At 39.3% G+C, this 12,030-nt stretch overlaps 1 protein-coding gene across 1 annotated transcript; it reads left to right on the top strand.

Moving 5' to 3' along the window:
- Positions 1 to 2,735: 2,735 nt before the first annotated feature.
- Positions 2,736 to 6,879, top strand: LOC149004265 (uncharacterized). The gene is made up of 2 exons (XM_089168596.1): positions 2,736 to 2,862; positions 6,227 to 6,879. Exons 1-2 carry the CDS (start codon positions 2,736 to 2,738, stop codon positions 6,877 to 6,879), a joined length of 780 nt encoding a protein of 259 aa, XP_089024722.1.
- Positions 6,880 to 12,030: the final 5,151 nt, after the last annotated feature.

Here is a 12,030-nt window from a genome sequence, read left to right as displayed (position 1 = left end):
TTCACAACTTAAAAGCTACAGATCAGTACAATTCGTCAATCACTAAATCCATTGGAATAAATCAATTTGTTTTGAACTTCCTTAGATTCAAGAAGTCACACTTGGCACAATTTCTCATTTCCAGTATTTCATGTTTTTGAACGTCAAACAAACTAAACAGATTATTGATACAACACCATTCAATTGCCCAATCTAAAGAAGTAACTTTGCATTAGATCTTGATTACAGGTTATCTTCACTATACTGTCACTTCACATTCAAGATGACAATCAACAAATGTTAAGTTTTTTCATATAAAAATGATTTCGAGCAAATTTTTTAAAAGGCAAATAAATTGAAAAAAAATAATTGTGTGGATGGAAATACATAACTGCATCAGCATTCATACCTCACAAACTCTTGGTCATCATACATTCATACTTTTACTAGTTCGTTCACAACTGCCCTTGTAGTAAGCATAACTTTTTAATGGTTAGAAAGCAAATGTTAAGGCATTAATGGAGGAGGGAGAAAAAACACTGGACTGGACTAATCACAAACAGCAGCACCTAGTAAGCAAAACCTTTTTGGATCCTTTGGAGGTTCATCTTCCAAGTGGGTAGGTTTTCTTCAATATGCCACATAAGCTCAACCCTTCAAAATAACAACTGGTTCTCTATCATTACTTAATAATATTCAGCGGCTTCTGCATCATTGCACAAAAGTGTGAGGTCCTCTGTTTCTTTACCTTCTTTAATTTTCGCTTCTGGATTCCTGCTTCTCCTCTTCTTTCCCTTCCAGAAATTGGCTTTATTGGGAGGATATCCTGGTGGAATTTCATCATAGCTGCTCAAGTTGCTCTGTTCCTCATCGCTCCAGCTTTCACCAAACATGATATGCATTCTCCAATTTGAATATCTCTCTGTTTCACGCCGCTTCCTTTTGCTGCCAGATGCTTTCACGGGATTACATTCCATCGGCAGTTCAACCCTCTGTTCCTGTTCGTCTTCCTGGTTTCCCATTTTCACAGCCTCAGCCTTCCGGTTTACTTTAATTGCACCAGACTTCCTCGGGCTGAAAGAAGGCTTCTCCGGGGTAAATTCTAGCAGGTGTTCCATGCTCTGTTCTTGTTCCAGGTATCCCATGTTAGAAGCTTCAGCCTTCAGGTCTACCTCAAAATTCTTATTCAAATTCTCTCTTTTCTCCAGGAGTTCCTTGATCGCTTCTTTACGAACCAACATAGATTGCTTCCACCAATCTGAGTATCTCTGTGTGCATTCTGTCTCTATGTATCGGCAGCGAATGAATAGCCTTGGGTCCCTCACATGGCGATCATAGCTACTCCATGCATCTTTCCCCTTTGAATTTGATAGAGGGAAATGCCCTGGAAGATCTTGATCAATCCCGAACTGTCTTGACACCCGATGGGGCAGATACAGCTCTATCTGATCTAAACCGACAAGCTCGGAGCTCCTTAAACATCGAATGAAGGATTGCAACTCATCATCATCATCATCATCGAGCAGACATCCTTTATTCAATAGCTCTTCCCTTCCCTTGTAGAAGGAAGGGTATCTCCAGTTGTAAACCCCGGATACATAAGGCCGCCATTCGAAGTCATCAATCTGTTTCAGAACAGACCTCACTAGTGGAAGCTTCAGATTGAATCGAGAGTTTGAGTTACACTTTTTCCATCGACCAACCCTCGGCTCCCCAGGGTTCAGTGCACAAGGAGAACCATGGGGTCTAAGAAGAGGGAATCGTTCCCAAGCCCACATATGTAGCAATTGGAAATGTGAAAAAAACACTAAAAGCAGCAGATTTAGCTACATATACATGTTCATATATGGCACGAAGGTCCTTGTAAAGATTAGCCAGAACAGCAGGTGCAAGAGCTACCCGAGTCCCCATAGATAAATGAACTGCAACAGGGAATACACTTTCCTCTATTACTGATTCAGGTTGAGAAGCAAACCAGAATGTGGACAGCCAATAGGCTAGAAAAGCCACATGCTCGAGCTCTCTATCTCCATTGGCCTTGCTAACCATGAATCGATTTATCCAAGCAGAAAGATTAGCCATGTTGCTTCCCTCCAAGTGCATTTGCTCTGCAATCAACTTCTCCTCTATCTTCTTCAAATGTTCTTCTACAAGAGGATTAGTAACAGGCTGACCAAGAAGAGAGAGGTTACCAAGAATCAATGTATCTTCTAATGTAACCGTGACCTCTCCCCAAGGAAATAAGAAAATGTTCATCTCAGAACACCAAAACTCTGAGAGCCCAAGAACTAGTTCCCAGTCTTCATGGATTTCATATGTAGAACCAATAATGGCATCATAGATTCCAGCTTTCTTCCATGTAGGTTCATGAAGCTTAGCCAAACGATCGACCCACAGCTTCCACTTCTTCAGTGGCTGTCTGCAACCCTTGAACAGGACCTTCGAAGGCCACTTCGTAAGATTAGGAGCCATTGTTTCAGATAACAGAGGAACAAGAGGCAGTGACGCTGCTTTTTCAGGACGTTCAGCACAAGGCCTAAGGAATCTTCCAATTCTGAGTGTTGGGTTCCCACCATTTGAAGATACCATCTTCTCCTCTCTTTCCTCTGTAGGTGAATCTTCAGCCTCCATGCTTGAACAATATGTAAAACAAGACACAGAAGAACAGGTTGGAAATGAAGCTAGGGTTGGAATCGCATAAGGAGATGCAGGGAAAAAAAGAAGAAGCGAAAACTGTGGAGTTCTGCAGATTAAAGATGTCTGGTTTGATTAATACTGATAGGAAGGCAGCCATTGGGGCTCCCCGCTCCCTGATACGTATATGCCATCAATGCTTTCTGCTCTGCACCTGTGGACTGTACCGTCAATACCCGCCAAAACCAGGTTATTGAAACAAGAATTAGTACCGATTCTGATACACATTAGAACGTCAACCTAGAATTATACTGGAAGGTCTCAGAGGAACCTGAAATTTTTTCATATTATGAACCCGAAATTTTTTCCTTTTTTACGAATGCCCAGAGTGAAGATTCCTTTTTTTATTTTCGTCGATTTCTACGGATTTGGACCCATTTTAATCCAAAGAAAATTTTTGTGTTTTTTCTTGAGTTGAGCTGTTTCTTTCAAATTTTAAAATCAGTGAGTTAATCAAATTTAAACTGTGATATGGACAAAATATGATGAACCGGGTTCATACTCGGTTTGACCCTCGACCCCGGTCGAGACGGAAGGAATCGATTCGCTCCCGAGCGAATCAAATCCAGAAGATAGCTTGTTGAGGAAGAAAACTAATTCGGCTACAAGCACGCCCTAATCCAACTTATGGATTAGGTTAATTGCCCTAATGATGGCAGGCACAAATTGACAGCTGTTGATTATCATTATCGAGGGGATAATCATCACATAACCTAAAGGTTATCTCAAGAGTCCTCTACTAGTCCAAACTAGTAGAAGTCTAGCGCACACTCTTTATAAATCTCACTTACCCACGAGGTAGGAGGACTCAGATTCACATACACACTGGTAGACGTAAACTATCAGAAGCTTACGATCTAGATCACATTTCCCAGTCTTTCATTCCTTAGCTCGTGCTTCTAGCCAGAGCCGTGTATGATTAAGTTCATCAACTCACTTAGCCTTCGGAGGTGGACTCCCGACCCCAGCGGTCGGGCCACGTCTAACGCTTTCGTTTTGCAGGTTATCACGAGGAGACCTAAGGGTTGAGCAGATTTTGGACGCATCAAACTGATAATGATACAACCAATATAAAGAAATCCAACATACTTTTCGAACAAAAATCAAAATTTTCCAGTTTTGTTTCATAATATTATTTTGACATCAATAAGAACTGATATGAAACTTGAAGAATGTGTAGTGTATTCAATTTTGTGTTATTTTGGGGACAAATAAAAACACGAAACAAGGTGGTAGGGTTTATTCTCACATAATAACAAATAATTTGTGTTTATATCCTGTTATCTTGAGAATCCTGTAATTTTGTTATAGTGTTGGTGATCATAATTGAAAAATGACAATTGAGGCGAATCAATTAAATTGAACCAAAATTTTAAAATTATTATCAACTTTTGGTTGATACTAGTCACTGGAAAAAAAATAAAATCTTCAGTGCACATATTATACTAAATAACATACTAAGATTTAAAACTTAATTTCAAATTTGAAAAGTCTAAAATAGCTTTATAGTAACTTTACTTTCTCAGTCCATTATTTGGCATATGAGCTACTGTGCACAACAGAAGATGTTTTTCCCTAGTCACATTGGCGGAGTTATATTCACGACATGGTTCACTGTGTCGGCGATATATCGCGGACACAAGGCGATATATCGCCGTGTCGCTTGGGGCGACATGACTCCCCCCATCGACACGATATTTACCATATGTCGGCGACATATCGCCCTTTGTCGGCGATATAGCGCCAACAAGTCGATATATCGCCGAAAAATACATTCGCCATATATAACAGCCTTTCGTTTGTTTTTCGCCGATTTTTCGTTCTTTTTGCCAAAGTGACATAGGGCCTCTAAAAGCTTCGGGGGCGCTGCCCCCACACCCCCGCCAGGGCGACCTCCCCGGACCCCCTGGCCGTCGGCAACAATATGTGAAGCATGAGCCATACTCAACATAATTGTATAATGAATTATAAACTTTAGTACATCTCTTTACTTTTTTTTTTTAGTAGAATAGTACATCTCTTTACTAAAGTTCATTTGTGTTCTCTTTGCATATTTACATTAGTTTATATGAATTTTCCAAACTTCCAGTTTTTCCCGCATATGGTCGGACATGTGCCAATTATAAACTTTAGGTTAAACGATGTTTTAGGTCAAAATAACTCTCTCAATGTGTTTATTGAAATCAAATTAGATTTCAAGTCAAAATGACCTGAAATACCTTTCGAAGAAGGGGTTCGATAACCCCTGCCAAAAGTCGGCCTACTTTTGGCAAACGACATGTCGGACCTTGATTCACGATCAACATAACCCTCAATTCCGTGACTCCCTAGTCCTTCCTTAAGGGGGAAAGCCCAATTTAATAGACCCATTCCACAACTTCTTTGACCAACCAGTGCTATCTCGCCCTTGAATCTCAGCTCTTAGCGCTCTGTTCCACATCAAAGATAACGAAAATACCAACTTGGAAATAACGTAATTTAGGAATGTTATTTGCAGGGAGGTGACCCAATCATTAGGGATGGAAAGAAATTGATTAGCAGAGATCTGGTTCGTTTCGTAGAGTTCATCATGGGGTTTCAACGAAAAGACGAGAGCATTTTTCTCAAGCAATGAAGAGTTTCAGACTTTGAGGGTTCATGCATTTTACTAAACGCCAAATCCCAAATCTCGTCATCTTCTTCTTGAGACTTAAACCCCAAATCCAGCTCATATCTCACCTAAAATGCTGGAAGGAGACACAAGATCAAGAAAAGACACCAATTGTTTATCATATGGTGATGAAATGCTTTGTTATTTTTCACAGATTTAGAGGATTCACGAGCTCTTTTTTGTCACAAATTCAAATGTAGAAATCATCGTGAAATCCACCATTGTTTCTCCTCTGAAACCCTCTAATAATAACTTTTTCCTTTCATTGGCCATTCCTTTCCATCAATCTGAGTCCCCATGTCGCCCAAACTCTGTTGAAGCACTCAAGGCAACGGTGAATTAACCCATCAAGTATGTTCTTGATCTTGAACGCGACGGTGAAGATAAATGGTAAGAAATCAAGGGTTTGTGTAAGTTCCCATGATCCAGTGATGGGCATCTATCATTGAGATCTAAGAGGTGACAGAGAGAGCTCTTGATGAAATCTTAAAATTTTTTGGTTAAAAGATCTTGAGGTGAACAAAGAGAGAAATGGGAGGGGGTTGTGGACCAGTGGTCAAAGACTGGGAGAGGATTCGTCTGTCATCGGGGGTGGTGGAGAGCAGAGCAGTTTCTAGAAGAAGATGGGTGAAAGGAGAATCTAGGAATTGAATACGGCATCAAATGGCATTTATTCAAGTAATTTCATAACCCATTTTAACAGCAAACTTAACTTTCTTTCTTTTTTGTAGTAAACTAGATTAGGTAGAATGAGATGCTCGCTGAAGAACATGATCTTTGGTAAATTATGCCAAACAGCAATAGGGCTTCCTGAGTCAAGGAATGAGCCACATGGTCGGCTTCTCTTGGAGTAAAGGAAAAGACACATTTTGGTAACTTGTAATTTGCATGTGATTTGGAAAGCTTATACCATACCAAAGATTCGACATGTAATTTGGCGAATCTGTGCTGAAGGGAGCCAAATAGGAGAAAATCTTAGAAGAAGGCAGATTAAAGCTGAGTACACATGCCCACGGGGTTGTAATCTTGAAGAATCTGCAGGACATCTCTTTCTGGAATGTGATTTCACTCGCAGAGTGTGGTTCTTGTCTCCTTTGATGTATCGGCCACCAGAACAGATACCTCTTTGCCTAGCCGATTGGATCGAAGGCCTTATCAAAGCGAAGCCAGCAAAGAAATGGGAGGCTAGGAAATTCATAAGCCTAAACTGCTTCATCATCTGGGAGCTATGGATGGCAAGAAACGCTCTGCTCTTCAACTTAGAACACAGATCGCCCATGGAGGTTGTCAAACGAGCCACACTTCAATATAGACTCTTCTGGAACGCTAATGAGAAGGCACCACAGGAACCGACAAGGCGTGAACATCCCAAGAAGGTAGCAAATCCCACGGGTCCTACTTCTTCAGACTGGTTCATCGTGCAGAGTGACGCTACTTTTCACTTGGATAAACAACTTATGGGCCTGGGCTATGCCATTCTACATCTACTGGGTTGCTTCTTAAGGCAGTCTCGAGAAAAGATAGTTTTGGATCTCCAGTCGTGGGTGAGGCTCTAGCTATGAGATCGACCATGTTGGATTGTTTGGGCGAATGTATGGAGAGAGTGACGTTCCAACTGACTGTGCTGAACTTATACATCTCATACAACAGCAATCACCAACGGCCACTACAGAATTGGCACCCATCGTTTCAGATATTCTAACATTAAAATCATGTTTCTTGGATTCAAACTTTGTTGTAATTCCTAGGTCGTGCAATGTAATTGCTCATGTCCTAGCCCGAAGGCGCCTGTCGATTTTAGACTCGACGGTTTGGCCTCTTTCCTCTCCTTGGTTGTCTTTTTCAACCTTGGCTTCAGTCCATACTTAATGAAAATTGTTTACCAAAAAAAAAAAAAAATTTGCATGCGGGTGCCACATAATTTATAAGACAATAGTTAATGATTTAATGGTCACTAGTTTCAACTCAAATATGATAGACACCTTGTAATTTGTTCAAAAATAAATGATAAACTTTTTTTTTTAGTAATAATATATAATAAATTAATAACCATACAAATATCATTGATTTATTATTTTTCATAAATAATGTGTGCTATCACATCAGACTTTATGTCATTGTAGGTCAAGAATTGCCTTTTTTTTTTTTTTTGGTAAGCAGTACTTCATTCATTAAAAAAAGAAAAGTACAGACACACAGTTGCATGAAAACACAAGGTTCACACCGAATTGGCTATGTTTGATTATTTAAATTTAGTTTTTTTCCATTCATAGTGATTGTAGAAATTTTTTATTTTACTATGATCATTGCAAAAGGGTAATATGGCCATTATACCCTTCATTGCTCTGTGATACATGTAAATAATGTCACTTATATCCTTCTCTTTCCTTCAAGCCATTGGAGGCAATAGCTCTTAACACGACAAGAGAAATCTCACTAAAAATTTTTTTAAAAATAGATGAAATTACAAGAAGAAACAAGACCAGTACACCAATGCACAAGCTCTCATGTTTAGCAAAGAAGATGAAACACATCCTAACAAAAGGCTCTTTCCAGTCTTTGAAACCTACAGCTGAATGAGCATAGGGCAATTAGCCAAGTAAGTCCTTCAAACACAGAAAAAAAGGGGAAAAAAAAGAAAGAAAAAAAAAGCAAGGTAGCTCCATCATCTTCCAAGGGAGTTGCTTTTCTCATTTTGCCAAAGAAACTCAACCAGAAAATTACAATTGCTGGTTCACAAACATTAATTAATCGTCGTCATCATCAATTGTAACAAGAACCATTCCATGGGGCTGTTCTTCCTCTTTAACCTGCATCAATGCTTTTGAGTTGTCAATTTTACTTGTTTGGGCACTCATCTTCCACTTACAGTTCCCAGTTTCCTCGGTCTTAATTGATCCACTTCTGTTTTTCCACAGTGATGCAATGGGCTTACGATCGATTTCTTCATTGTAATCATCATCACTCCAAATGGGTATGTCTTCCCGACTCTGTTCTTCTTCTTCTTCTTCTTCAAACAACACCTGTGCTTTGCAGTCTTTATCTTTACTCGTTTGACTGATCTTCCACTGAGAGTTCTCTGGTTCCTCGATCTTAACTGAAACACTCCCTCTTCTCTTCTTTGCTTTGTGCTTCCAATCTTTGTATTCCTCATCAAACTGGTAATCATCATCACTCCAAATTGGAATTGTATCCTTCAATTTTTCTTCTTTTTGGTTTTGTGATTCCTCCTCAACCAACACCAATTCCTTGGAGTTGCAGAACTTACTTGTTCGAGCAATCTCCTTCCTTTCATCATCACAAAGTTCCTGAGTTTTATCTGATCCACTACTTTTCCTTGGTGCCTTACTATGCATATCCTCTTTCTGGTCCTCCCCAATATCACAACGCTTCCCGCTGCTGAAATTGGGTTTCTTGGGAAGAAATCCAGGTGGATGATCACCCCAACCGTCACAATTGCTCATTTCCTCTTCTTTTATTTTCGAATTTCGCTCTTGTAGGTTTAACTTGATGGGTTTTTTGGGAGCAAATCCTGATGGATGATCACCATAGCCAGCCAGAATGCTTTGTTCTTTGTCTGCATTTTGGTTTAACTTCACTTCCTCTTCTTTTATTCTCGAATTTCCCACTTGTGGATTTACCTTGAAATTGGGTTTTTTGGGAGCAAATCCTGGTGGATGATCACCGTAGCTTGCGAGAATGCTTTGCTCTTTGTCTGCAAGTGGTTTTACTTTAAACCCATAGCTTGCGAGAATGCTTTGTTGTTTGTCTGCAAGTGGTTTTACTTTAAAATTCTGCTTGGGCCTCTCTCTTTTCTTCAAAACATTCTTGATAGCTTCTCTGCGAACTGTCATGGAATCTACCCACCATTTAGAGTATCTCCAGGTGCATTCAGCCTCTAAAAACCTGCATCGAATGTAAAATTTTGGGTCCTTCACATGGCGATCATAGCTACTCCAAGCAATTTTAGGGTTCGAATTGACCCGGAGAAATTTCCCAGGAAGATCTTGATCAACACCAAACTGCCTTGCTACACGGTTGGGTAGATACTGTTCTATACAATCTAATCCAACTAGTTCAGAGCACCTTAAGCAACGAACAAAGGACTGTAATTCATCATCTTCAAGAACAGATCCATTGTTCAGTAGTTCTTCTCTCTCTTTGTAAAAGGGTGGGTAGTAGCAATTGCTTACAGCAGAAACGTAAGGTCGCCATTCGAAATTATCACTCTGCTTCAGAACAGACCTAATAATTGGAAGCTTCAATTTGAATCTAAGTTTCAAGGTGGATTTGTGCCATCGAGCCATCCTAGGCTCGCCAGGTTGCAGTAGATTCGGAGAATCACAGGGTCTTAGAAGAGCAAATCTTTCCCAAACCCATAACAGTAGGAACCGGAAAGGAGCCCAAACAGTAACAGAAGCAGAGTTTTTATGATATACCTGTTCATATATGAAGCCAAGATCTTTGTAGATAGTGGCGAGAATTGCAGGAGCAAGAGCTAGCCGAGTCCCCTGAGACAAGTGAATAGCGATGGAGAAGACATTTTTACCTATCACTTCTCCAGGGTAAGAAGGAAAAATAAATCTGGACAACCACAATGCTAGAAAAGCCACATGTTCCAGCTCGTCGTCCTCACTAACCATGAATCGGTTCATCCAAGGACCATGAGCTACTTTTTTAGCTTTGGTTCTATTGAAGAGTTTGTGCTCTGCAATCAATTTCTGCTCTATCTTCTTCAGATTCCCATCAATCAGAGGAGTAGTAATAGGTTTTCCAAGAACTGGAAATCCACCAAGAACAAACATATCCTCCAATGTCACCGTGGCCTCTCCCCATTGAAATACGAATGTGTTAGTCTCTGAACACCAAATTTCTGAGAGCCCAAGAAGTATTTCTCGATCTATTTGGATTGTACAAGTAGAGCTCATGATTGCAGTGTAAATGCAAGCCTTCTTCCATGTATGTTCATGTTTTTTGGCCAAACGATCGACCCATTGCTTCCACTTCTTTGGTGGTTGTTTACAACCCTTGAACAGAACCTCGGAAGGCCATTTTGTGAGCTTTTGAGAAATGGATTCAGATAGTAAAGGCATTTGAGGTAGTGAAGCTGCTTTTTCAGGAGAATAAGCACAAGGCTTGATGAATCTTCCTTTTCTGAAAACTGGACTTTTACCGTCCGCAATTGCCATCTTTTCCTCTCTCTCCTCCGTGAGAGCATCTTCAATCGTCATTTTTCGTAGAACATGGAGAGGTGGAGATACAGGTGAGAAATTGCTTATAAGCTAGAAGAAATGAAGCATGAAGGGACTGGAAGTTAGACAGTCTTGCTTGGGAAACTGTGAAGAGCCATCGTTGCAGCCACCTAGGAAAGAAATTATTGGAATGAAAATCCTCAAAGGGACTTACCAAAAAAAAAAAAAACTCAAAGGGAAAGAAAACCCATAAAGTCAAAATATTGATACCAAAGTATAGAAAGGGGAAGGGAAAGGGAAAATAAAGAGGATTGAGTGGCTGCAGAGTAAGCTGAAAGCTATCATACTAATTTCCCTCCATAAGCGTCTGTTGAAAACTTGAAATATGATTGAATCTTAACCAAAAAAAAATAAAAATGATTAAATCAAAATATGAGGATAGGCTAAGGATGTCCCTTTCAGAGTGTGCTTGATTCTCAGGGGTGTGTTCTTGGACTTTGCTTCAGTAGGACTAAAGCAATTTCATATGTTCTTTCTTCCTTTCTCAAAAGATGTATAATTGGTACATTGTCACTTCCAACTATGATGCTTCTGATGTTATTGAGATTGCTAGTTAGATGGCGCTTTTAATGATTGCTACTTCGGCTAGAATGGCTTGAAGATTACCCTGTACACTTCTCCACTAGATGCATCTCTCAATGAAGCATTGAACTCATTTAGAAATTTTGATCATTAGAGTATCGTTTGTAGATAGAAAGTAGAGTGGGAGAAAAAGTAAATTTTGATTGAATTGCAACAATATTATTCATGCAAGAAAGTTGTCACTCATTGGGTAATAGTTCAACAAGCATTTCGATTTACTCAAAATTATAAGGTGAAGAAACACAAAGAAAATAAACATGAGGACAAAAGAGAAATTAAATGGATAGCCCCTCCAGAAGGCTGGCTAAAAATCAACATTGATGGTTCAGTAAGGAAGTATCAAAATAACTCCTGGAGTTAGATAATCGCGGCATAATGCTTATTAGTTTCTATCAAGGATGCGGCAATTAAATAGCAATTGAGGCATACATATATGCTCTTAGAAAAGCTTTATGTTGAGTCAGCAAAAAAATAGAAATTCTGCTTGGAAGATCAGATCGGTTATTCTTGATAGTAGAGTTCTTGTGGCATTATTTGATTCGATAGAGTTTAAACATACTCTTAGAAAATGAAATTATGCAGCAAATTGTTTAGCTTCTAAAGGTGAAGAGACTCAGTAGTATTTTTGGAGTGACCCTAATCCTCCACCTTTTTAGTTTGTCCTTTACTTTTTGATAGTTTAGCCTCTATTATTAAAAGAGGGTTTAAATTCAAAAAAATTTCTACTTTATCCAAAAAAAAATAATAATAAATAAATTTATTTTCACAAAATTCCAAAATGTAGAGTGGGAAAGTAACAAAGAAAGCTTAACAAGCAAGCTTTCTGATGTGACATTTTATTTTTTTCCACCCAATAGATTTTCCACATAAAAA

Source organism: Hakea prostrata, chromosome 9 (assembly GCF_041222555.1).
Source record: "Hakea prostrata isolate BN-2017 chromosome 9, UWA_Hpros_2, whole genome shotgun sequence".
Taxonomy (NCBI): domain Eukaryota; kingdom Viridiplantae; phylum Streptophyta; class Magnoliopsida; order Proteales; family Proteaceae; genus Hakea; species Hakea prostrata.
The sequence above is the reverse complement of the archived record's forward strand: the minus strand, read 5'-3'. Positions and strand labels throughout refer to the sequence as shown.

Coding starts and splice junctions, on each gene's coding strand:
- LOC149004265 (XM_089168596.1), top strand. CDS start 2,736: ATGTCTGGTTTGATTAATACTGATAGGAAGGCAGCCATTGGGGCTCCC. Junction 2,863..6,226: donor TCAATACCCGCCAAAACCAG/GTTATTGAAACA, acceptor TGATTTGGAAAG/CTTATACCATACCAAAGATT.